Here is a 26616-nt window from a genome sequence, read left to right as displayed (position 1 = left end):
CCAAGCATGTGGGACGATGGGCAGTGAAACATGGGGGCCGATTCATAAAATCGGCCAGTAAAAAAAATTATATGCAAATCACAGCCGATGCACGGACATCGACTTCAGAATAATAAAAAAGCCGATGCATGGCCATCGACTCTAGACAGAACAGGCTCAATTGAACAGGTTAACAGATCAGTTTCAAGCCAGAGCCTATGGCATTTGAGAGGATTCTCTCGTTGGATTTGCTGAATCCGTGCGTTTGAAATTTGAGGATGGCGTGGACACGGATGAGATCTGTTTGACTGCAAGAATAGGCAACCGATTTGGCCTTAAAATGCGTGTTATGGTAGGAGCCGATGCTCTGCCATCGGCTCCTTGAGCGTTGACTTCGTTTGACAATCGGCAAATTGGGCAAGAAGACAAAATTAATAGAGGAATATTTTCTTCATTAATAAAGGATTTCTTACAAAGAAAGAGCCGATTGCTCAAGGGAGGACGAACAAAAGGAAGGCCTATTGGCCAATCTGCTACTACTACTAGACCTATACTAGTAGACCCTACTCTACGGGTCGTCGCTGCCCTCGTCGTCGGAGCTCTCGTCGGCACTGCTGCCGGCGAGCTCCTCATCGCTGCTCCCATAGCCCTCTATGGGAGCCTCCTCCTCCTCGTCATCGTCGTCATCATCGTCATCATCCGATCCGGCGCGGAAGCGCGTCGCCGGCGGATAGTCCTCGAGGGAGTCGTCGTCGTCTTCTTCTTCCTCCTCCTCAGAGGAAGTGTAGCCGTCCCAGGAGAACGAGTCGTCCTCGCTCGTCGCTTCCAGCTCCCCATCGGCGAGGAACTGGAGGTCGTCGTCACCACTGGTCAAGGACTTGTCGTCCTCGGACCAGATGTAGGGCTCGTGGTCCTCTTTGTCCCACTCCGATGCGGCGAGGATGTCATGCGCCGCCAGCGAGCCCCACTCCGGCGTCGGCTCACGAGATGAGGAAGAATCGGAGAAGAGATCTGACGAGGTGGAGGAGGACGAAGAGGAGAAGGACTGGGAGGAAAGATCCGACGAGGCGGATGAGGAAGAAGAGGAAGACATGACTACAGGAGATGGAGAATTTTTTGGGTGCCGATGGACAGAACAGAGCAAGAGGATGGAGAGGCGAACTGTTCGGCGCGGTTAAATAAAAGGGGATATAGTGGAGATTCAATGCCACAACAGTTTCCGAGGAAGTGGTGCCCAAAGAAAAAAAACAACGGTCAGATCACGCGGAGAAGTTGAGAAGGCGAGGCATCATGATGAAGGATACTGCGACGGTTTTGCCCTGCCACGACATGACCCGACGAAGGAAAAGCAGAGTGATTTTGGAATTATCAATTCCAAAACCAGGGGGGCATGTGTTATCACCAGAATTTGACTGGATTAGAGGTGGGCCGCGATCAAGATTGGGCTTGAAGAATATACATGGAAGATATACGTGAAGCGGCCTTGTACACGAAGTTTGGGCTAGTTTGCCCTTGTATCTGTAAACATAGTAGGATACTTGTCGGTTAGTTAGAATTTGGCTCGTGCACGGTTGGGATTATTCCCACGATAGAAAGTCTACGGACTATAAATATGTATCTAGGGTTATTGAGATAAACAACAATCACGTTCATCACAAACCAATCTAGGCGCATCGCCAACCCCTTTGTTTCGAGGGTTTCTTCCGGGTAAGCATCATGCTGCCTAGATCGCATCTTGCGATCTAGGCAGTATACGTTTATTCGTCCTTCATACGTTGCTCGTGCTGAAGCCTTGTTGATGGCGAGCAACGTAGTTATCATAGATGTGTTAGGGTTAGCATTGTTTCATCGTGCCACATGCTTTTGTCCATGCAACCCTTAGACGTCTAGCCGCCCTTACACCTATCTTAGGTGTAAGGGCGGCACCTCTCTTGATCATTATTTAGTAGATCCGATCCGTTATGATTGCTCCTTGTTCTTCAAGGATTAGTTTAATATCTGCATAGTTAGGCCTTGCAAACGGGTTGAAGGATCCAGTATCACGTAGGGTGTAGTTTTCTAGCCCTGGACAAGATGTTCCGGGGATCAACTTCGTGTTGGTTTTTAGGCCTTGTCTAGGGTTGGTTTATTGTCACCGTGCGTAGCTGCCAGGCTCAATCACGCGTAGGATGTTCCGATTATGTGGTGAAAACCCTAAATCATCGTAGGTCGCTTTAGCTTTATATTGATCAAGCAGGACCACCATGTGATCGTAGACCTCATACGAACCATGGGTGGATCGGCTCCTTGAGCCGATTCACAGGACAACCTAAGAGCCGATCGAGGCTCGTATTTAATGTTTACGTGTATGCCATGCAGGAAACTAAGCGAAGCAAATCCATCACCTTCCTGATCAGGTATAGATCAGGTGGCACGCCCTTGCACCAGCATCAGGACGTGTGTACCAGGAGCTTTGCGGGCCGTCGCTCGGAGGGACCAGGGCCAGCCGCAACCCTAGGTTGTTCCCGGCTCTTCGTGTTGCCAGCCGTTGCTCGCCGGTGGGTTTCGGACGCCAACACCGATGCAGCAAGTTCTTCGCATCAACATTTTGGACATGTGGAGCCTCCGCGCTTTTCTTCTGCACAGGGACCTTACTATGACTACGCCATGCATGATCCACCGGCAAGGAACAGCGACCCTCGCTGGGGTTGAACTCCACTTAGGCCAAAAGCCTAAGCTTGGGGGGAGGTATACCGGCATCACTCATTCTTTGCATATTATGGTTGCTGGATACTTGTATATACTTGTTTAGTTTCTTTGAGTGGTTTTCTAATGAGAGGGAGATGATATTTGGGGAAGTGCTGCCTGAAAACAGATTCTGGACTGTTACAGAAAAAATTCTCAAAACTAGCCAGAACGATATTTTGCGAAGCCAATTTTTGTGCATGTTCCCCAGATTGTTATCTAACTTTCATTAGTTGAACACTTTTCGATTTAAGCAGTGGAAGAATTTCTTAAAAATCGAGTACTGTACTGCTGTCAAGTTTGACGAATTTCTGCTGCTTTGTGTTTATGTGACTTTTCTAGTTTGCCATTTCTTGTTTTTGCTTTGTTTCTTTCCTAAAACACAAAAAGACCAAAAATATTTCTGTTGTTTCTCTTCACAATGTGTTTGTTTTGGTTTCTTGCATTTATTTTGCTTTATTTGCTATCGTTGGTTTGCTATAAGAAAATCAAAAAAGATTTTGCTTTGTTTGCTTGTTTCCTTTTGTTCTTGTTTCCAATTCAAAAACTCCAAAAATATTTGCTGTTCTTCTTTGGTTTGTAAAGTTCATTATGAGTTCAATGGTCTTCGGTGGCTGGAGCGTGGTTTTTATTTCATATTATCCAAGCTACACAAGTGAAAGGCAATAATGACGATCTACGACAATTGGATTGTGGTGAGAGGCTGGTATGAACTCTATTTGTTTTCATTTTTGTACATATACTCATCCATGTGAGCATGCTTAGTTGGTTCATGTGAGGTATATGTCATTTAAGAAAATCTAGTAGTTCATGATCTCTCATGTTTAGCTCCAATTTATTAATATGAGTAGCATGTCATGGATGTTTGCTTGCATTGTTTTATTCATAAGTAGGTATGACATTGTGGTATCCTCCTCTGAATAATTCATTTATATCGACTTGGCACATGCTCACGCATGCATATGACTGAACAAAAGTCAATTAAGCCTCGATGATTTACATTGCTTCAGAGTTCTTGTATCACTTTTATGCCTCAGTTAATTTATTTTGCCGCAAGCATGATTATGACAGTTACTGCTCTCTTGATTTGTCGCTCCCCAGTCTATTGCTAGCCTTCACTTGTACTGCAGGAACGCTGCTCGTGCTTCCAAACACCTGAAAACCAAGTTGTTCCAAAGTGTTCACCATAAATACCTATGCATGGCATTTCAAACCATTCCAAGTAAATTCTCATGCGCTACCTTTAAAACCTTCAAAATGCTTCTCAATTTGTGTTAATATTTCATAGCTCATGAGGAAGTATGTGGTGTTTAACTTTCAACCTTGTCATTTACTCTTGACGGACTTTCATTATGGACTAGTGGCACATCCGCTTATCCGATAATTTTGCAAAAAGGGCTGGCAATGGGATTCCCAGTCCCAAATTAATTAACCTAAATAGACACTCCTCCATGGTATGTGATTGTTGGATGGCACCCGAAGGATTCGGTTAGCCATGGCTTGTGTAAGCAAAGGTTGGGGGGAGTGTCATCATAATAAAACTAAAATAAAAAGGCACTCCTTCAGGGTATGAGATTGTTGGCAGGCACTCGAGGATTCGGTTAGCCATGGTTTGTGAAAGAAAGGTTGGAAGGAGTGCCACATAAACACAAAAATAATTCATGGGAGCCGCTCTTGGAAGTCCGGTTGGCGAGGTAGTTGGTGTACCCATTGCCATTCGTTGACAACAACAAACACCTCTCAAAATAATTTTACTCCTGTTTTAAAAATGAAAAGCTCTAGCGCATGTTAATCCCTGCTTCCCTCTGCGAAGGGTCAATCTTTTACTTTTATGTTGTGTCTCCATCCTTTCTTTGAGCACTATCTTGAAAGCACAACTGTCATTCTTAGTATAATATGCTTGTCCCAAAATATGATTGATTGCGGTATAACTTTGATGCTTTTATCTTTGACAATCACTATTTCTAGTCTTTCTATGAACTTCAGAGGTGCCTGGGCATTTATGTTTTGCTGATCAAATTCGGGCAAGCGAGATACCACTTTATCATACTCTTTTATGAACATTGCAATCCTGCTTATAGACATGATTCATGATGCTTATTATTAATTGTTGGTACCTGTCCATGATTGACATAGCTATTAGATGATCTTATTTGCATGTATCCTATATGAACCGCCTAAGTGTTAGCCATATCATGAGAATATTTACATCATATGAGCAAATGTGTTCATGAAAGTTCTTTTATCGCATCAGTTGTTAACTGAATTGCTTGAGGACAAGCAATAAGCTAAGCTTGGGGGGAGTTGATACGTCCAAAACGTATCTACTTTCCCGAACACTTTTGCTATTGTTTTGCCTCTAATTTGTGTATTTTGGATGCAACTAACACGGACTAACGCTGTTTTCAGCAGAACTGTTCTGGTGTCTCGTTTTTGTGCAGAAATCCAACTTTCAGGAAAATCTTCAGAATTTATGCGAAAGGTCCTATTTTTCCAAAAGACTCACGGAGCCAGAAGGGCAAGTCAGGTGGAGGCCCGAGGGCCCCACACCCTAGGGCGGCGCGACCCAGGAGGGGGGCGCACGGCCCTAGCGTGTGGCCCCCTCGGCCGGCCTCCGACGCCCTCCTCTGGACTACTTAAAGGGTTCGATCTAAAAATCGCGACCAAGAAGTCAAAGTCGCCAGAAACCCTCCAGAACACCGCCACATCGCGAAACTCCGTCTCGGGAGCCAGAAGTCTCCGTTCTGGCACTCCGCCGGGACGGGGAATTGGAGGAGATCATCGCCATCATCATCACCGACGCCTCTCCATCAACCAGCATGTTTCCCCCATCCATGTGTGAGTAATTCCCCCGCTGTAGGCCGAAGGGGATGGTAGGGATTGGATGAGATTGGTCATGTAATAGCACAACTTGTTATGCTTAATGCTTGTCACTAGGGCCCGAGTGCCATGATCTCAGATCTGAACATGTTGTTGTTTCATCATGATATTCATTGTTTTATGATCTTACCTGCAAGTTGTATACACATGTCGCTGTCCGGAACCAATGGCCCCAAAGTGAAAGAAATCGGGACAACCGGAGGGGATGGTAGTGATGTGAGGATCACATGTGTTCACGGAGTGTTAATGCTTTGCTCCGGTACTCTATTAAAAGGAGTACCTTAATATCCAGTAGTGTCGTTGCCTAATCGACGGTACCCCGGAGGAGGGATCCTCACGAGGGGGAGAAGAAGTAGGGGCCATAGGGCGGAGTGCTCTCGGGACGGTGGTACGCGAGTTACCCAGCTTCGGAACACCTGCACGATGACAGGGCCTACTGCTGCTTGTCTGGAATTATCTGGGCGCTTTCGCGTTGTTACAATGAGTTGTCGTTCTGAACGTGCCTCTAGGGCTCCCGGGATCCGGCTTATAAAGGCGCACGGATCTAGGGTTTACACGGAGAGTCATAGCCGGAATACAAGTTGCCTAACTACGGTACAAAGCCTTGCCGTGTACGTCAAGGATCTGCCTTCCTCCCTACGTCGTACTGGATCCGGGTTCCACATGGGCCTCCATGGATCCGGGTTACTCCTGGGCCTCCATGGATCCGGGTTACTCCTGGGCCTCCATGGATCCGGGTTACTCCTGGGCCTCCATGGATCCGGGTTACTCCTGGGCCTCCATGGATCCGGGTTACTCCTGGGCCTCCATGGATCCGAGTTGCACATGGACCTTCACGGATCCGACTTCCTCCGATGGTCGGTTGGGATCCGGCTTCCCTATCCTGGGCTGGACTTCATCCTTTAGGATCAACAGCAACTGGGCTGCCCGGTGGACCATAAGCCATCACCACCATCTGTGGGCCACCCGGGCTTGCCAGAATCGGACCATGTCGATGGTATACCTATGAATTATATCAACAACAAGAGCCCCGGAGTTCTCCAAGATTCACCGTTCTTCCATCCAGCTCAGCTTGCGCATGTATCTTCATCCTTTGGCTGGAACGAATAATAGAGAATCTTGAAGGACTCCAAACTTCGTATCTCCAACCAAGTATTGGTCGGAAACTTCATGATCCAATGGTCAGATTCTTCGGAGACACCATCCAACGTAATCTTCGGTATGGATCCGACTAGCCAAATGTTGGTTCGGATCTGACTAGCCAAAATATAGGTGTGGATCCGACTACCCAAAATATAGGTGCGGATCCGGCTGCCAAAAATTGAGGTGCGGATCCGGCTACCAAATATTAGGTGCGGATCCGGCTACCAAAAAATTATGTGCGGATCCGACTAGTTAGCCAGATTTTCGCAATCTTTGAAAATTTTCTTGACATAGCCATATGTATGTAGCCCCCGAGCGTTGAGTCGGCTTGCTCCAAGGAGACTCGATGCTCAGAAACTTAGCCCCCAAGCGTCAAGGTGGGAAATTTCCGGCATGTTGCTCCAAAGAGAACTTCATCGATGTAGCCCCCGAGCGCCAAGGTGAATTTACTTGAAAATCCGGCTTGGTGCTCTTAGAGTAGCTTTATCTTTATATGTGACTTAGGAATAGCGTAAATCCCAAGCATCTAGGCGGAAATTTCTAGCACTGATACCCGAAAGGAAACACACTTTTCACCTAAGATCAAACCGCAGCCCCCGAGGGTTGGTTCCGGCTAAGCATAGCGGAATCAAGACTCAAGTTGCTTTTCCAGCTGTGCACGCCATGGATCCGCCTAACCTCGGGGGACTGTTGTACGTCCAAGCGTCATGTACCTAATACATAAACATAAAAACATATTTGTATTAAATTGTTTCTTTGATCATGTTCAACAAACAAATGTAAGGCGGAACAAAAACGGCCTTTGAACAAATGTTTTAAAGCTGAAACTATGCAGCAGTTGAACAACATAAAACTGTCAAGGCGGGAAAAACTCGACTATCTTGAACAGTTAATGTAATTTATATGTTTTAAGCAAGTGCTGGTTTATCCGTTCTTCTGGTTTATATGCTTGACTTTTCGCGAGACGGCAAACTTTAAACACAGAACATCTGCTGAGGCGATAGCGCTTAACAGCGAAACAATCAAGAACCTCAGAAACAGAGGCCGGTTTTAAGTACCGAAATGTCACTACTAAGGAATCCACATATAAACAACAGAAAACGTGTAGGCCAGAAAACTCAAGCTAACGCCCGAAGGCGGAAATTTTGCAGCGTACTGGAGCCTTAAGCGGCAAAAACAGTACAAAGTTTTTCACGAGCGCAAGGCAAATCGTGGGAAAGATATGACCAACAGTGAAAGCGGTAAAAGACTCAGGATATGAGTGAACCAATCTTAATCTCATGATCATACAATTTTAAAATATTAAATATAAATAGGCACTTAGCTGTTTGGAGCGGAGTCAACGTCGGTCGTGGTGGTTTTTCTTCAGCGTTCCGTCGAGCCGGTGCGAGATTGATTGTCGCAGTGGTGCAGATCCACCTACCAAAATTTAGGTGTGGATCCGACTTCCAAAAATTTAGGTGCGGATCCACATACCAAAATTTTGGTATGGATCCGGCTACAAAAATATAGGTGCGGATCCGACTACCAAAATAGGTATGGATCCGACTACCAAAAATTGAGGTGCGGATCCGGCTACCCAAAAATTGAGGTGCGGATCCGGTTACCCAAAAATATAGGTGCGGATCCGAGTACCAAAAACGTAGGCGCGGATCCGGCAACCAAAAACATAGGTGCGGATCCGTCTACCAAAAACGTAGGTGCGGATCCGGCAACCAAAAACATAGGTGCGGATCCGAGTACCAAAAACGTAGGCGCGGATCCGGCAACCAAAAACATAGATGCGGATCCGAGTACCAAAAACGTAGGTGCGGATCCGACTACCAAAAACGTAGGCGCGGATCCGGCAACCAAAAACATAGGTGCGGATCCGACTACCAAAAACGTAGGCGCCGATCCGGCAACCAAAAACATAGGTGCGGATCCGACTACCAAAAACGTAGGCGCGGATCCGGCTACCGAAACCAGAATTTGAAATTTTCAGATCTAAGGTGGAGTCTTCCTTAGGAAGGTCCAGCAACTCAGATCGAATCTTTGCAGCTGCGTCCTGCTCGGCGGCGGTCGTAGCTACATTACTTACCAGTGCGTTTCCGTCGAAATCAACGGTCTCGCAGATGAAGATGTGGAACCCGCCCGGTTCCGGCCTCCAGACGCCGCAGGCCCCATGGTGGGCGCCAACTGTCGTTGCCTAATCGATGGTACCCCGGAGGAGGGATCCTCACGAGGGGGAGAAGAAGTAGGGGCCATAGGGCGGAGTGCTCTCGGGACGGTGGTACGCGAGTTACCCAGCTTCGGAACACCTGCACGATGACAGGGCCTACTGCTGCTTGTCTGGAATTATCTGGGCGCTTTCGCGTTGTTACAATGAGTTGTCGTTCTGACCGTGCCTCTAGGGCTCCCGGGATCCGGCTTATAAAGGCGCACGGATCTAGGGTTTACACGGAGAGTCCTAGCCGGAATACAAGTTGTCTAACTACGGTACAAAGCCTTGCCGTGTACGTCAAGGATCTGCCTTCCTCCCTACGTCGTACTGGATCCGGGTTCCACATGGGCCTCCATGGATCCGGGTTACTCCTGGGCCTCCATGGATCCGGGTTACTCCTGGGCCTCCATGGATCCGGGTTACTCCTGGGCCTCCATGGATCCGGGTTACTCCTGGGCCTCCATGGATCCGGGTTACTCCTGGGCCTCCATGGATCCGAGTTGCACATGGACCTTCACGGATCCGACTTCCTCCGATGGTCGGTTGGGATCCGGCTTCCCTATCCTGGGCTGGACTTCATCCTTTAGGATCAACAGCAACTGGGCTGCCCGGTGGACCATAAGCCATCACCACCATCTGTGGGCCACCCGGGCTTGCCAGAATCGGACCATGTCGATGGTATACCTATGAAGTATATCCACAACAAGTAGATTCCCTTGAGGCCCGGCTGCCACCGGCTGGTAGGACAAAAGATGTTGTGCAAGTTTCTCATTGCGAGCACATACGACTATATATGGAACACATGCCTATTGATTGCTTTGTACTTGGACACCGTTTTGTTATTATCTGCAAATGCCCTGCTATGATTGTTACATGAGTTTCTCTCATCCATGCAACGCCCGTTATCCGTCCCCGTGCCTACAGTATTTTAATCCTTCTGTTTACTATAATCACTACTGCTGTCTCTGTTACTGTGCTGCTGTTATTTCACTACTGCTACTGCTATAAAACTGTTACTACTGATAAACTCTTGCGAGTAAGTCTGTTTCCAGGTGCAGCTGAATTGACAACTCCGCTGTTAAGGCTTTCAAGTATTCTTTGTCTCCCCTTGTGTCGAATCAATAAATTGGGATTTACTTCCCGCGAAGACTGCTGCGATCCCCTATACTTGTGGGTTATCAGTGCACTAGTTCAGCGAAGAGATAGTAAGATGCAAGTAATATGGATCAATATGAGTGGTAATAACAATCTGAAATAAATATGGCAGCAAGTAAACATGCAGTAGAACAGTAAATAAACGGTGATTTGATATTTGGAAACAAGGCCTAGGGATCCTACTTTCACTAGTGGACACTCTCAACAATGATCACATAATAAAACTACTCTACACTCTCTTGTTGGATAACAAACACCATTCATTGTGTAGGGCTACAAGAGCTCCCTCAAGCCGGAGTAAACAAGCTCCACAACATCCGGAGTTCATATTAAAGTAACCTCTAGAGTGCATAATAGACCGTTGCAATTTAGACCGAGTACTAACATAGCATACACACTGTCAACAATACATCATGGAGGAGGAATAGACTACTTTAATAACATCACTAGAGTAGCACATATATTAATAGTGATACAAAGCTCATCATATGGATCTCAATCATGTAAGGCAGCTCATGAGATCATTGTATTGAAGTACATGGGAGAGAGATGAACCACATAGCTACCGGTAGAGCCCTCAGCCTCGGGGGAGAACTACTCCCTCCTCATCATGGGAGACAGTGATGGCGATGAAGATGGCGGTGGTGTCGATGGAGATGACTCCGGGGGCAACTCCCCGTCATGGCAGGGTGCCAGAACAGAGACTTCTGTCCCCCGAATTGGAGTTTCGCGATGGCGGCGGCGTCCCTGGAGTCTTTCTGGAGTTTCATCAATTGATATCGAAGTTTTAGGTCACGAGGAGTCTTATAGGCGAAGAGGCGGAGGCGGAGGGGCCCTGGGGGACCCACACACTAGGGGGGCGCGCCCCCCCTTGGCCGCGCCGCCATGTGGCGTGGGGCCCTCTTGGCTCCCCTCTGGTCCCTCTTCGGTGTTCTGGAACCTTCCGTGGAAAATAGGATCCTGGGCGTTGATTTCGTCCAATTCCGAGAATATTTCCTGTGTAAGATTTCTGGAACCAAAAACAGCAGAAAACAGCAACTGGCTCTTCGGCATCTTGTTAATAGGTTAGTTCCGGAAAATGCATCAAAACGATATAAAGTGTGAACAAAACATGTAGGTATTGTCATAAAACTAGCATGGAACATCAGAAATTATAGATACGTTTGAGACGTATCAAGCATCCCCAAGCTTAGTTCCTACTCGCCCTCGAGTAGGTAGACGATAAAAAGAATAATTTCTGTAGTGACATGCTACTTACATAATCTTGATCGTACTATTGTAAAGCATATGAGATGAATGCAGTGACTCAAGGCAATGATCTATAGTTGCTAACAAATAGATAACATATAGCAAAACTTTTCATGAATAGTACTTTCAAGGCAAGCATAAAAAAGTCTTGCATAAGAGTTAACTCATAAAGCAATATATTCAAAGTAAAAGCATTGAAGCAACACAAAGGAAGATTAAGTTTCAGTAGTTGCTTTCAACTTTCAACATGCATATCTCATGGATAATTGTCAACACAAAGTAATATAATAAGTGCAAATAAGCAAGTATGTAAGAATCAATGCACAGTTGACACAAGTGTTTGCTTCTAAGATGGAAGGAAGTAGGTAAACTGACTCAACATAAAGAAAAAGAAAGGCCCTTCGCAGAGGGAAGCAGGGATTAAATCATGTGCTAGAGCTTTTTAAGTTTTGAAATCATATAGAAAGCATAAAAGTAAAATTTTGAGAGGTGTTTGTTGTTGTCAACGAATGGTAGTGGGCACTCTAACCCCCTTGCCAAACAGACTTTAAAAGAGCGGCTCCCATGAAGGACGTTATCTCTACCAGCAAGGTAGATCATCCCTCTTCTCTTTTGTTTACACATGTACTTTAGTTTAGTTTTTATTTTATTTTTGGATGACACTCCTTCCAACCTTTTGCTTTCACAAGCCATGGCTAACCGAATCCTCGGGTGCCTTCCAATCATTCACATACCATGAAGGAGTGTCTATTTATTTTAGTTTTATTTAGAGATGACACTCCTCCCAACCTTTGCTTTCTCAAGCCATGGCTAACCGAATCCTCGGGTGCCTTCCAACATTTCACATACCATGGAGGAGTGTCTATTTGCAAAATTAAGTTGCTTACTGATAAATCAGAGCAAAACATGTGAAGAGAATTATTAATGAAAGTTAATTAATTGGGGTTGGGAACCCCGTTGCCAGCTCTTTTTGCAAAATTATTGGATAAGCGGATGAAGCCACTAGTCCATTGGTGAAAGTCTGCCCAACAAGATTGAAAGATAAAACACCACATACTTCCTCATGAGCTATAAAACATTGACACAAATAAGAGATAATAACTTTTGAATTGTTTAAAGGTAGCACATGAAGTATTTACTTGGAATGGCAGAGAAATACCACATAGTAGGTAGTTATGGTGGACACACATGGCATAGGTTTTGGCTCAAGGTTTTGGATGCACGAGAAGCATTCCCTCTCAGTACGAGGCTTTGGCTAGCAAGATTATTTGAAACAAACACAAGTATGAACCGGTACAGCAAAACTTACATAAGAACATATTGCAAGCATTATAAGACTCTACACTGTCTTCCTTGTTGCTCAAACACTTTTACCAGAAAATATCTAGACCTTAGAGAGACCAATCATGCAAACCAATTTCAACAAGCTCTACGGTAGTTCTCCACTAATAGGTTTAAACTACATGATGCAAGAGCTTAAACTTGATCTACTTGAGAGCTCAAAACAATTTCCAAGTATCAAATTATCCAAGACAATATGAGGCATTTTCTGTTTCCAACCAAATAACAATAAGTGCAATAGCTTCCAACTTTTGTCATGAACATTAAAAGTAAAATGAAGAACAAGTGTTCATATGAAAAAGCGGAGCGTGTATCTCTCCCACACAAGGATTGCTAGGATCCGATTTTATTCAAACATAAACAAACGAAAATAAAAGCACACAGACGCTCCAAGTAAAGCACATAAGATGTGATCGAATAAAAATATAGTTTCAATAGAAGAAACCTGATAAATTGTTGATGAAGAAGGGGATGCCTTGGGCATCCCCAAGCTTAGACGCTTGAGTCTTCTTGAAATATGCAGGGATGAACCACGGGGGCATCCCCAAGCTTAGACTTTTCACTCTTCTTGATCATATATCATCCTCCTCTCTTGACCCTTAAAAACTTCCTTCACACCAAATTTCTCATAAACTTCATTAGAGGGGTTAGTACTCAAAAAACTTTAATCCACCTTAGTCATGTAGTGACACATTGCAAGAACTCAATAAACATTAGCTACAGCTCTCCACGTCTAGAAAGTCTTGCTTAAAGTCCACAAGAGACAATGAAAAAAACAGAGACAGAATCTGTCAAAACAGAACAACCAGTAAAGACGATTTTTTAAGAGGTACTTCCGTTGCTCAAATCAGAAAACTCAAAACTAATGAAAGTTGCGTACATATCTGAGGAACACGCACGTAAATTGGCAGATTTTTCTGAGTTAACTACAGAGAGCCCTGCTCAAATTCGTGATAGATAGAAATCTGTTTCTGCGCAGAAATCCAAATCTAGCATCAACCTTCTATTAGAGATTTTACTTGGCACAACAATGCAACAAAATAAAAATAAGGAGAGGTTGCTACAGTAGTAAAAACTTCCAAGACACAAAAAAACAGTAGCAAAATAAAAACATGGGTTATCTCCTAAGAAGTGCTTTCTTTATAGCCATTAAGATGGGCTCAACAATTTTAATGATGCTCACATAAGAACGAGAGTTGAAGCAAGGAGAGCATCAAAAAGCAAGTATGAAACAAATTTAAGCCTAACCCACTTCCTATGAATAAGAATCTTGTACACAAATAAATTCATGAAGATCAAAGTGACAAGCATTGGAAGATAAAACACTAGTAATTTCAAGATTCTCAACATAAAGAGGGGAAACTTAATATTATTAAGATGCATATAACCATGTTTCCCTCTCTCATAATAACTTTCAGTGGCATCATGAACAAACTCAACAATATAACTATCACATAAAGCATTCTTATCACGAGTCTCATGCATAAAATAATTACTACTCCCAACATAAGCATAGTCATTCTTATTAATTGTAGTGGGAGCAAATTCAACAAATTAGCTATCATTATTATTCTCATCACCATAATCATCAAATATAGGAGGCATAGTATAATCATAATAAACTTTATCCTCCATAGTAGGTGGCACCAAAATACCACTATCATTATAATCATCATAAATGGGAGGCAAAGTATCATCAAAGTAAATTTTCTCCTCCATGCTTGGGGGACTAAAAATATCATGCTCATCAAAACCAGCTTCCCCAAGCTTAGATTCTTCCATAGCATTAGCAATAATAGTGTTCAAAGAGTTCATGCTAATAACATTGCTACAACTATTTTGCAAACAAAGTTCCATGGGTTTTTTAATTCTCTCTTCAAACACATCATGTCCTAATTCAATATAAAGTTCATAAAGATCTCTAATTTTTTTGTTGTTTTCCATTAAGCCTAACTAGTGAAAAATAAAAACAAGAAACAAAAAGATGCAATTGCAGGATCTAAAGGAAATAGCTTCGAGCACTCACACACCGGCAACAGTGCTAGGAAATAGCTTAGTAGTCGGAGGATGTGAATACCTTTTACCTTAGCTCCCCGGCAACGACGCCAGAAAATAGCTTGATGTCTACGCACACTTCTTTTCCTGTAGACAGTGTTGGGCCTCCAAGAGCAGAGGTTTGTAGAACAGCACCAAGTTTCCCTTAAGTGAATCACCCAAGGTTTATCGAACTCAGGGAGGTAGAGGTCAAAGATATCCCTCTCAAGCAACCCTGCAATTACGATACAAGAAATCTCTTGTGTCCCCAACACACCTAATACACTTGTCAGATGTATAGGTGCACTAGTTCGACGAAGAGATAGTAAGATGCAAGTAATATGGATGAATATGAGTGGTAATAACAATCTGAAATAAATATGGCAGCAAGTAAACATGCAGTAGAATAGTAAATAAACGGTGATTTGATATTTGGAAACAAGGCCTAGGGATCCTACTTTCACTAGTGGACACTCTCAACAATGATTACATAATAAAACTACTCTACACTTTCTTGTTGGATAACAAACACCATTCATTGTGTAGGGCTACAAGAGCTCCCTCAAGCCAGAGTAAACAAGCTCCACAACATCCGGAGTTCATATTAAAGTAACCTCTAGAGTGCATAATAGACCGTTGCAATTTAGACCGAGTACTAACATAGCATACACACTGTCAACAATACATCATGGAGGAGGAATAGACTACTTTAATAACATCACTAGAGTAGCACATAGATTAATAGTGATACAAAGCTCATCATATGGATCTCAATCATGTAAGGCAGCTCATGAGATCATTGTATTGAAGTACATGGGAGAGAGATGAACCACATAGCTACCGGTAGAGCCCTCAGCCTCGGGGGAGAACTACTCCCTCCTTATCATGGGAGACAGCGATGGCGATGAAGATGGCGGTGGTGTCGATGGAGATGACTCCGGGGGCAATTCCCCGTCCCGGCAGGGTGCCGGAACAGAGACTTCTGTCCCCCGAATTGGAGTTTCGTGATGGCGGCGGCGTCCCTGGAGTCTTTCTGGAGTTTCGTCAATTGATATCGATGTTTTAGGTCACGAGGAGTCTTATAGGCGAAGAGGCGGAGTCGGAGGGGCCCTGGGGGACCCACACACTAGGGGGGCGCGCCCCCCTTGGCCGCGTCACCATGTAGGGTGGGCCCCCTTGGCTCCCCTCTGGTCCCTCTTCGGTGCTCTGGAACCTTCCGTGGAAAATAGGACCCTGGGCATTGATTTCGTCCAATTCCGAGACTATTTCCTGTGTAAGATTTCTGGAACCAAAAACAGCAGAAAACAACAACTGGCTCTTCGGCATCTTGTTAATAGGTTAGTTCCGGAAAATGCATCAAAACGATATAAAGTGTGAACAAAACATGTAGGTATTGTCATAAAACTAGCATGGAACATCAGAAATTATAGATACGTTTGAGACGTATCAGCAGCGCATCGAGGATCTCTACCACCAGCTGAAGCCTCGCACCAAAAGTATGGCCGACAGATCCTACCGCTCCCTTGAAGGCCGGTGGAACACCATCAAACCAACTTGTTCTCGTTGGAGTGCTGCCATGGACCAAGTGGCCGACAATCCCCCTAGTGGATGTGTGCCGGAGGACTATGTAAGTTTTCCAAGTTTGTTGTTATTCATACTATGTGTTGATGATGTGCAAACATCACATTAATATTGTTGTTGTGTAGCCCAAGTATGCTCAAATGAGGTATAAAGACAAGGTCGGCTCCAAGCACAAGGAATTTCAGTTCCAACATTGCTTTTTCTTGCTTCAACATCTTCCTAAGTGGAAGTTGAGGGACAGTGAACCAAAGTGCAAGAAGGAAGCAATGCTCAGCATGGATGGTGAAGCGGAGGACGTGAGTGCGAGAAACAAAAGCAAGCCTTGGGCTCCAAGAAAGCCAAGAAGAGGATGAAGGTAGAAGGCGAAGCAGCTAGCTTCAAGGAGAAGTTGGATCAACTCATGAAGTCCAAGGAGGCATTGACGATGAAGACATTGGAGACCAAGCTCCTCATCACCGAGAAGAAGAAGGAGGTGAAGCTTGCCATGATGGAAGCAAGGCGGGAAGATGCCAAGGTGAAGGCTGAATTGGAATCGAAGATGATCGCTCTCAAAGAAGTCAAGGCGATGAAGGAGCTCTTGGCCGAGGAGAGGGAGATCATGATGATGCTCACCGAGGACATGGACGAGGATCAGCTGGCGTGGTGGAACGAGACCAAGGCGGACATCATGGCGAGGAAGATGCTGGTGCGTCAAGCTCGTGTTGCAAGTGCTGTTGGTGTGTCGACTCGTCGAGGTGAGTCTCCGGCGAGTGGTGGCGGCGCTGGCGATGGACTCGTTGATGGTTGATCGCATTGATGGTGTTGGTGGTGGCTTGAACATTGGCTATGATCGTGTTGTGATGTAAAACTATGAATTATGCATCACATGTCTGAAATTATTGTCTAAAATCCTGTTTTGAGGGGTTGGAAACTCGTTCGAGCTAGCGGAGCCCATATCTCCACCCCGTAAAACAGAATCTTCCTGAATGAGTTTTCGGCTGATAAAAAGTGAATAAGGGCCTACTCGCGTTTTAAGGGACATAAAAATAAGGGTCATCCAAGAACCAACATGAGGTTGGGTGGTTAGGAGGGTGGTTGTAACCCCAGTCCACGAGAGTTCAAACCCCAGGTTGGACATCTGTGTGTCTCATAAAGGCGGAATATTCATTCAGTGGGAGGCGACGTTCCGGTGAGTGTATGCGTGTGTATGTGAGCATCTACGTTTGTACTGTGCAAAAAAAAATAAAAAAAATTAAGGGTCATCCTCTGACCGCGTCGACCAACGTTGTTTCGCGCTGCGACGCGCACCGCACTCACTCGCCAGTTCTCGGCGCGTCTACGCCAGAGCCGAGCCCAAACCGGACATGAACCGCGCCGTGTCCAGCCTGCTAACCCGCCACGCCGCCCGCCTCGGTTCCTTCTGCACCTCCTCCTCCTCCTCCTCGCCGGCGTCGGAGGCCTGGGACGGGCGGTTCCGGCTGCACAAGCCGCGGGGGCAGCACCTGCTCACCAACCCGCGCATCCTCGACGCCATCGTCCGCCACGCCGCGCTCCGCCCGGGCGACGCCGTGCTCGAGGTCGGCCCCGGCACCGGCAATCTCACAGCCCGCCTCCTCGCCTCCCCAGTCCACCACGTCACCGCCGTCGAGATCGACACCCGCATGGTGGAAGCCGTCACGGCCCGCGCCGCCGCGCTCGACCTCGTCCAAAAGCTCACGGTCCGTATATCTCCCGGCGCCTACCACCTGCTCGATCAAATGCCTAAACTCAACTAACGAACGAAAACTTCTGCCCCCGTTTCCAATGCCAGGTGATCCAGGACGACGCGGTGGAGGCCGACTTCCCGGAGTTCGACGCCTGCGTGGCCAACATCCCCTACGGGATCTCCTCGCCGCTGATCGCGAAGCTGCTCTTCGGCGCCTACCGGTTCCGGACGGCAACGCTCCTGCTGCAGAAGGAGTTCGCGCAGCGCCTCGTGGCCGTGCCGGGCGACTCCGAGTATAACCGTCTCGCGGCGAATGTTCGCATGGTGGCGGACGTGAAGCTGCTCATGGACGTGAGCAAGAGGGACTTCGTGCCAATGCCCAGGGTAGACTCGTCGCTCGTCGAGATCCGGCCGAGAGCGGCCATGCCAGACGTCGACCTCGCCGAGTGGCTGGCCTTCACGCAGGAGTGCTTCGGTCAGAAAAACAAGACCCTCGGTGCCATCTTCAAGCAGAAGAGGAAGGTCCTGGACCTTTTCAAGCGGTCTCAGAGAACCGAGAGACGCACAGGCGATGCCAGTGGCAATGGCATCATCCTCGGTGTTATTGATGATAGTAGCGATGTGGCCTGCAGTGGCGACGACGGCAGCAGCGACCGAGTAGCTGGTTTCAGCGAGGAACAGGTCGGGGCGTTCAAAGAAAGGATTGCCAGTGCATTGGAGTCCACTGACCTCGCCGGGAAGAGGCCATCAAAGATGTCAAACGATGAGCTTCTGAGTTTGCTCAAGCTTTTCAACGAGCGAGGGATACGGTTCCAGTAGCACTTTCCATGTCAAGGTGCATCGGGCTTCTTATTGCCCATTCATACAGATGCAAATTGTACCGATGGTTACTGTCAATTGCTAAGAATTTGTCTCCCCTTGTCTGAATTAGCCTGGTACACGAGTGGACGTCACGATTAGAAACGAGCACAGAAAGGAGTTTGACACTGGACTGAATTGTTTCACCGATGCGGAGAGCATCATCACATTTATCATGTATTCAAGTAACTGTAAACGTTGTCTACCTTTTGATACAGAATTTTGAGATAGCTTACCACATTCTTCATATGAATATATGATTAAACACTTAAACGTAGTGCTATAATGCTAACGAGGAGAGTCATATTCTACATAGTCCCAGACTGTTTATCACTCGGTTCGTCCTTTGTACTGACATGAAGTTCTGAACGTACATGAAACCAAGTGAATTCATACAGACTTGCTCAAATACATCGTCGTATTGCTAGGATTCCACAAATGCAATGTTATTATTACCAAAATTCAGCGAAAATAAAGCCAGCCAGTGGTAGAAATGGCACATGATTAAGCAAGTCCGGCATAAGTATGTTTGGACTGTTTAACCAAAGATCGATTATGAACAATAGCCACCATAGAACAGGATGCTACTTGATGACCGGAAAGAGTGCTGAACTTTTACCTGGATGGAAAGAGTGCTGTCATGCTACCATCATTTTGTCAAATCACCTATCATGAGAGCATACACTTGTAGAAATGTTGAAAATGGAGACAGTAAAAAACCTATTATGAGATCATACACTTGTAAAAAATTAACATGGGAGAAAGTTATGAAACAGTGGATCGCAAAATCCTATTCAAAATCATGATGCTGCTATGCCACAATAGAACAGGATGCTACTAAATCAGCTATCATGAGAGCAAACACTTGTAGAAATATGTTGAAAATGGAGAAATACGGAGAAAGAAAATCAAGTGTTATGAAACAATGGATCTCAAAATCCTATTCAAAATCGTGAGGCGCCTCCATGATTCCATGAGAAATGTACTGTCACAATGCTGATGATGGACAATCGATCACACTAGTGTGGCATGGCACATATCCCTTGCTATTGGAATGAATTTTGTAGATAACTTAAACGAAACTACATACTCAGCTGATCATGTCAACATAACAAGAATTGAAAATTCCACTTAGAATTGGAAATTTAGAGGACTGAAGAGCTAAGCAATGAGTAGTACATAATGATTTCACATTGGATGCATTGCTTTCATATAGTAGCAAAATTCTTATAATGACCACATGGAGAATCTTCATAGCTCCGGCATTCCTTGAGTTAATACACCCGAATTATAGTAGTACAATTTTACATGCTAAAATGCTAACCACATTGAAGTAAAACCTACCTGTGGAATTATGAAGCACTACTAAAAGCAAAAGGCGAACAGAGGCGAGAGGTGGAAGGAATGCTTCACCCCGAGGAGGGCGAGGAGGGGAAGACGTCCTTGACGGCGGAGGCAGCGGTGAGGTAGTTGAGGGTGTTGCGTAGCGTGTCCCGCTCCCGTCGCAGCCTGGTGGCGGTGTCCTCGAGCTCGAGCAGCGCCTGCTGCTCCCTGGGCGCGCCCTCGAAGGTGTTGCCGACGTAGAATGAGAAGGGCGTGGGGAAGAGCCCCCGTCGCAGGTCCCCGACCTCCTTGTCCGGCTTTCCGTTGAGGCGGTTTGCGATGCGTATGACGTCGCGCATGAGCGCCTCGACCTGGACGGCGAGCGCCTCGGCGTCGTCCCCGGGCGCGGGCGCGTCGGCGGGCGGGCGGTCCTCGAGCCAGCGCACGGCGGCGACGAGGTAGGGCTTGGTGCGCAGGACGCGGTGGACGCGGAAGCGCTCCTGGCCCTTGCAGATGAGGAAGAAGCGGTCGTCGGCGAGGCGCTCGTGCTTGACGACCTCGCCGACGCAGCCGACGTCGGCGGCGCCGCCGACGTCGGCGCCCGCGAAGACGACCCCGAAGCGGAGGTCGGTGTCGAGCACGGTGCGCAGCATGATGCGGTAGCGGAACTCGAAGATGTGCAGCGCGTGGGTCGCGTCCGGGAAGAGCACGAGCGGGAGCGGGAAGAGGGGCAGCTCGACGAGGCCGTCGTCGGGCGAGGACGGGGGGGAGCCGGGCCCGGACGCGCTGGGCGGCGTGGCGAGGCGGGCCCGGCGGCGGTGGGAGGGGGCGTGGAGGCGAGGTGTTCGACGGAATGCGTGGGCCGGGGAGAAGGCGTGGCGGGAGGCGGCGAGGTGGGGGCTGGGGCTGGGGCGCGGGGAGGGGAGGATTTGGGGGAGGAGAGCCATTGGAGTCTTGGAGATCTTTTCCCCAGGGCCAGGGCCACGGTGGTGAGGAGGGGAACGTGTGGATTTGGGGGAGGTGAATTTTCAGGGGTTTTGTTGTTCCTTCCGGGGGAAGAGGAAGAAGAGAGTGGGGGCCACAGGCAGAGAGAGTGTTAATGACGAGTTGGGTGCGGCGGGGACATGGGGTGATGGCGTGGAAGAGTCCAGTCCACGTGGGGGCTTATCCGCCGGGAGAGCTTGGGCTGAGAATGAGACACACACCACCACACTATATCCGTGAACAGGGTTTATGTAGCATAGCAATTAGGCCCGTGTTGGGCTTACATCGGCCTTCCATAGGAAAGTTCTTTTAGATAATATACTAATTTTATATTGAAGATTCCACTACAAAAATTATATATAGAAGAAATGCTAAGATAGCCGGTACAACACGAAGATGGCTATAACTTCACGTAAACATCACAATACATTGCCGAGCGGCAAACCACACACCCTCTATAAATCCGATGATAAACGACCCGCCTTGCCCAACATTCAACCACGGATGGCGAGGAGAAGGAGCACATGGCTTCATGGCCGCGTCACAATTCAAGCAAGACACCACTGAAACTCGGCCTCGACTCCAAAGAAATTTGAACCAACGTACCTCCCATCATGCGTTTAGAGGAGACAACAAGAAGGAGGCAAGGTCCTTACGGACTCATGGAAGATGCCGACCAAGATGCATCTACCATGTCGTACATTGCGCCCCGGAACCCCAAACCTTGCACAGCAGCCAACCCCAACGCTTCATCTTGCCCCCAACCTCCAATTGTAGCATCAGTCTCTCCCCAAATGGCCTAGACGACGCCTTCAAGAAGATAACGACACTGTGGTTACACCGCCAACTGGTCAGACGGCCGAACCAAGGGTTTCCCCCAGCAACCGAGGGAAGGGGTTGCCGATGTAGACCATGAACACAACTCCAAAAAGGAAACGACGCCCATGGGTGCTGCCGTGGTCAGCTACAACAACCGTCGAGCAGGGATTTATCTGTTGCTATACACCTGGACGCCGATGGCACCCGAGCTAGACTGGATAACTTGCACGGGGATGAAAGTTACCGTATTTAGCCACCACCGTCGGGAGGAGAGGAAAACCGTCATAGGAGAAGGGCATCGACCAGCACCAGCATAACCACTGCCACCATCGCCTAGCCCGCTGCAGGCACCATCTCGGTCCAAGTAAATTTTTGGTTTTCAAGATGAATTTCTTTAAGGACACATGAATTGAGGGCATGGAAAGAATGGCACGACTTTGCATATTGAGAAACACTAAATGCCTTTGTAGACATACGGGGATGAAATCAATACACTGTGTAAGAGATGCCGGAAAACGGGACCGAGCTCCACTATCATCAGAGATAATGAAACAACAAAGAAATTCAAGCTACATTATCTGAGAGGTGCAAACTGGAAAATGAACTACAAAAACCATCAACACCGCAACATCTAATGTTTATGATGGGGAAGAGCTAAACTAATGCAACCCAGGACATATTACGGCTCAAAAAAGAACGAACAACCACACCAAAGAAAAGGATCACCACACCAACACCAACTAATTTCCAGTTTTCAGAGAAGACTTTTTTCTACCTCATACCCATCGTTCCTTCTTCGCTTTTCTTTTCCTCTTCTCTAAAACTTCAGGTTCTTTTTCTCGGATAACGAGGAGGAGGGTGCTTGGAGGATGTGTTCATCGTGGGAAGTGTCTCATTCCTCATTACAAAAGAATGTGTCGATCTAAAATTTTGTTGGGGTTTCATGCTCATTGGTCGAAGTAAATTTTTTCTTTTGAAGATGAATCTGTTTAAGGCCACGTGAATTGAGGGCATGAAAAGAATGGCACGACTTTGCATATTGAGAAACGCTAAATGCCTTTGTAGACATACGGGGACGAAATCAATGCACTGTGTAAGAGATGCCCGAAAATGGAACCGAGCTCCACTATCATTAGAGATAACGAAACAACAAAGAAAGTTCAAGCTACATCATCTGAGAGGTGCAAACTGGAAAGTGAACTACAGAAACCGTCAACGCCGCAACAGCTAACGTTTATGATGGGGAAGAGCTAAACTAATGCAACCCATAACATATTACGGCTCAAAAAGAAAAAACAACCACACCAATGAAAAGGATCACCACACCAACAACAACTGATTTCCAGTTTCTAGAGCATCAGGACTTTTTTCTGCCTCAGACCCATCGGGTTCCTTCTTCGCTTTTATTTTGCTCTTCTCTGAAACTTCAAGTTCTTGTTTTAGAGGGAATCTTCCCTTCACCTTCTCTACCGGTCTCTCTCGAAACAGTTCTCGTCTGGTTCTCTCCTCTGCACAGCCGGGACGGACCGGAGCCACTCTCGCCGGCGATGCTGGCTTTGTTGGACATATGCGCGAGAGGCAATAATAAAGTAGTTATTGTTATATCTTAGTGTCCATGATAAATTTTTACACCCCATGCTATAATTGTATTAACTGGAAACATTAATACATGTGTGTTGTGTAAACAACCAGAGTCCCTAGTAAGGCTCTCGTTTAACTAGCTTGTTGATTAATAGATGATCATGGTTTCCTGATCATGAACATTGGATGTTATTAATAACAAGATCATATTATTAGGTGAATGATGTGATGGACACACCCATAGTAAGCATAGCATAATATCAAGTCATTATGTTCAACTTGCTATAAGCTTTCGATACATAGTAACCTAGTCCTTCGACCATGAGATCATGTAAAGCACTTACACCGAATGGGTACTTTGATTACATCAAACACCACTGCGTAAATGAGTGGTTATAAAAATGGGATTGAGTATTCAGAAAGTATGAGTTCAGGTATATGGATCAAGAGTGGGATTTGTCCATCCCGATGATAGATAGATATACTATGGGCCCTCTCGGTGGAATGTCGTCTAATTAGTTTGCAAGCATGTGACAAGGTCACAAGAGATGTCATACCATGGTGTGAGTAAAGAGTACTTGTCGGTAATGAGATTGAACTAGGTATGGAGATACCGATGATCAAACCCCGGACAAGTAAAGTATCGTGCGACAAAGGAATCGGTATCGTATGTTAATGGTTCAATCGATCATTAAGTTATCGCTGAATGTGTGGGAGTCATTATGGATATCCAGGTCCCTCTATTGGTTATTGATTGGAGAGGGGTGATACTGGGTGGCTTTTGGACACCTCCGCCTCAAGACCGACAAGCCCTCCTCATGGCCCAATGACACGAGCTCGGGCCAAAGCTATACACCAAGAGGTGAATTCGCTCATTTCCACGTATACATTAGATATCTCATTGGATGGAATGCTACCTCATGCAAATGCTCTATGTGTCATCAGGTACAAGTCTCACCAAGGATCTGAAGAGGAAGAAGCTCCATGGGTCAAGGAAGAAGAAGAGAAGAAGGAAGAACTACTTCAGCCGATGGCGTCAGCTCAAGGTCGGCACTAGCACCCTCCCCAGGCCGGCACTACGGTGGAAGCACCACGGCACTGCCGGCGGACGCACCTCGGCTCTGCCGGCTGACGCACCCCAACACTGCCGGCCTCCAAGCACCAGCACTGCCGGCCAGCACCGGCACTGCCGCCCGAAGACGCAGCAGCAGCAAGTGACCGGCACTGCCGGCCGACGCACTCCGGCAATGCTGGCCCCACCCCAGTGGACTTCATCTGAACCGTCGATTCTGATCATATGGCTGTGTTTATTTCGCAAATGACCAAGTTACCCCTGTTTTGGATCTAGCCTATATATAGGGCTCCCCTAGCCACGAATTAGGGTTAGACTTGTTATGAGAATAAACATGAGCTTTGCTCCTCCCTATGTGAAACCCTTCTAGATCCAAATCTATGAAGTTACCAAGACTCATCTAAGGAATTGGTCTCTTCCATTCTAGGAATTCTAGTGTTTGTGGATCTTTTGCTTCTTGCAATTCTATCTATTTGCACTCTCTTCCTCTTTGGAACTCAATCAATTGCTTGCCAATCTTTTGTGAGGGATTCTACTCCTTGTGGGTCTTTGCCTTGCAATTCTACTGGGTTGGTGTATCGGGCCAACGAAGAACAACCGGCTGTGTGTGTGTGTTGCGTTTGTATCTTCGATCCACCCCGCTTTCTACCCGTGTTCTTCGTGTTCTTCCACCTCCCCCACGAATCCCATCCACATTTGTGAAGATCGGGCCTCCCCTAGGGCTTAGCCCTTATCATATGGTACCAAGAGCTCCAAAAAAATGACTCAAATTGGCCTTGGTTGGATCTCACGATTTGTTGAGTTTTTGGTGGTTTTGCTCCAATAGAAGCTTGCCTTTGGTATTGATCTACAATTCCCCCAACTTTTCCCACCTAATTGTGCAATTTTCCCACGAAATCGAACATTGTCGGGTCAGTTTTCCGCCAAATCGACGCACAACCGCGACCAGGCCGGCACTGCCGCCAGGAAGGACCGTCACTGCCGCTTATGCCGACACTGCTGCCGTGCGAGACCGGCACTACCGCCCGGGCCGGCACTGCCGCCCTCCCACAGGCCGACAGTACTACCGGTGGCCCAAAATTTTCATTCCTCACTTTTTTTCGTTTTGGCACTTTCCATTTGTGTTTGGTCTTCAGGTTTGAGTGCCATTTCAGCTACCACAAGCTTCCGCAACATCGACAACGATGACGACACCCCGAGGATCCAAGCGGTTCATTTGACACCTTCCACCACCATATCAAGTTCGAGATCGTCAGCCACCATCATCAAGTGGTATAACTTGCCTTTTCCTTGTATCCCTAGCCTCATTTGCGTAAATTTCTCATCCAGAGTGGATTTCTAGTGTTGCGAAGCATTGCGCAAGCGTCCCGACCGTGAGGGTGTGCGTGTGTTGAGCAAAGCTACGAAGCAAGCTCGTTGTGAAAAGATAAGCAAAAGAAGTGTGACATACTTACATAGATAGTATAGTATCCTTACATAGTGAGAAAAAGAAATAAAAATACAAAAAAAGAGTATGAGTGACACCTATATACAAAAGAGTCCAAAGTTTATAAGCAAATGAGAGAAAAGAGAAGAGAGGCGTCTTGCGCAAATCTAGTTGCTTCTCAATTTTGCAACCAAGCCACGGTCTCTCTTGTGTTAGCATGACACCGAGCTAGTAGTCTTCGTTAGGACCAATTTTGTTTGTGCTCATTTTCCTTGGTCGCGCTAACCCCATTTTGTCCCGTGAGTGTGTTCCACCTTGTGTATACCTTTTGTGATCACCGCTTTTGACTTGTAACTTCTGAACCTTACCCACTTTTGACAATAGACTTTTCGTTTGGTTCTTCCATTTGGCTTTCCACAACCATACCTAACACCATATATAGTTCTTAGCCTTTTGCGTGTGTTTTGCGTGTGTAACCGGTTGTTCCTCACCTTGACACACCTTCCCAATTTTGTTGTGAGTCTTTGACTTACTTGTGAGTTTTCCTCTAACCCCCACAACATAGTTCTTGTTTTAGTTTG

At 46.6% G+C, this 26616-nt stretch overlaps 2 protein-coding genes across 2 annotated transcripts; one reads left to right on the top strand and one right to left on the bottom strand.

The window, feature by feature from the left end:
* Positions 1-17565: 17565 nt before the first annotated feature.
* Positions 17566-19070, top strand: LOC127333357 (ribosomal RNA small subunit methyltransferase, mitochondrial). Its single transcript, XM_051359748.2, has 2 exons — positions 17566-17985; positions 18078-19070. Exons 1-2 carry the CDS (start codon positions 17632-17634, stop codon positions 18789-18791), a joined length of 1068 nt encoding a protein of 355 aa, XP_051215708.1. The 5' UTR covers positions 17566-17631; the 3' UTR covers positions 18792-19070.
* Positions 19071-20036: 966 nt separating this feature from the next.
* Positions 20037-21115, bottom strand: LOC127333358 (uncharacterized). The gene has a single exon (XM_051359749.2). It carries the CDS (start codon positions 21098-21100, stop codon positions 20240-20242), a length of 861 nt encoding a protein of 286 aa, XP_051215709.1. The 5' UTR covers positions 21101-21115; the 3' UTR covers positions 20037-20239.
* Positions 21116-26616: the final 5501 nt, after the last annotated feature.

This window comes from Lolium perenne, chromosome 2 (assembly GCF_019359855.2).
Source record: "Lolium perenne isolate Kyuss_39 chromosome 2, Kyuss_2.0, whole genome shotgun sequence".
Taxonomy (NCBI): Eukaryota; Viridiplantae; Streptophyta; class Magnoliopsida; order Poales; family Poaceae; genus Lolium; species Lolium perenne.
Note: the sequence above shows the minus strand (reverse complement) of the source record. Positions and strands in the feature narration are given on the sequence as shown.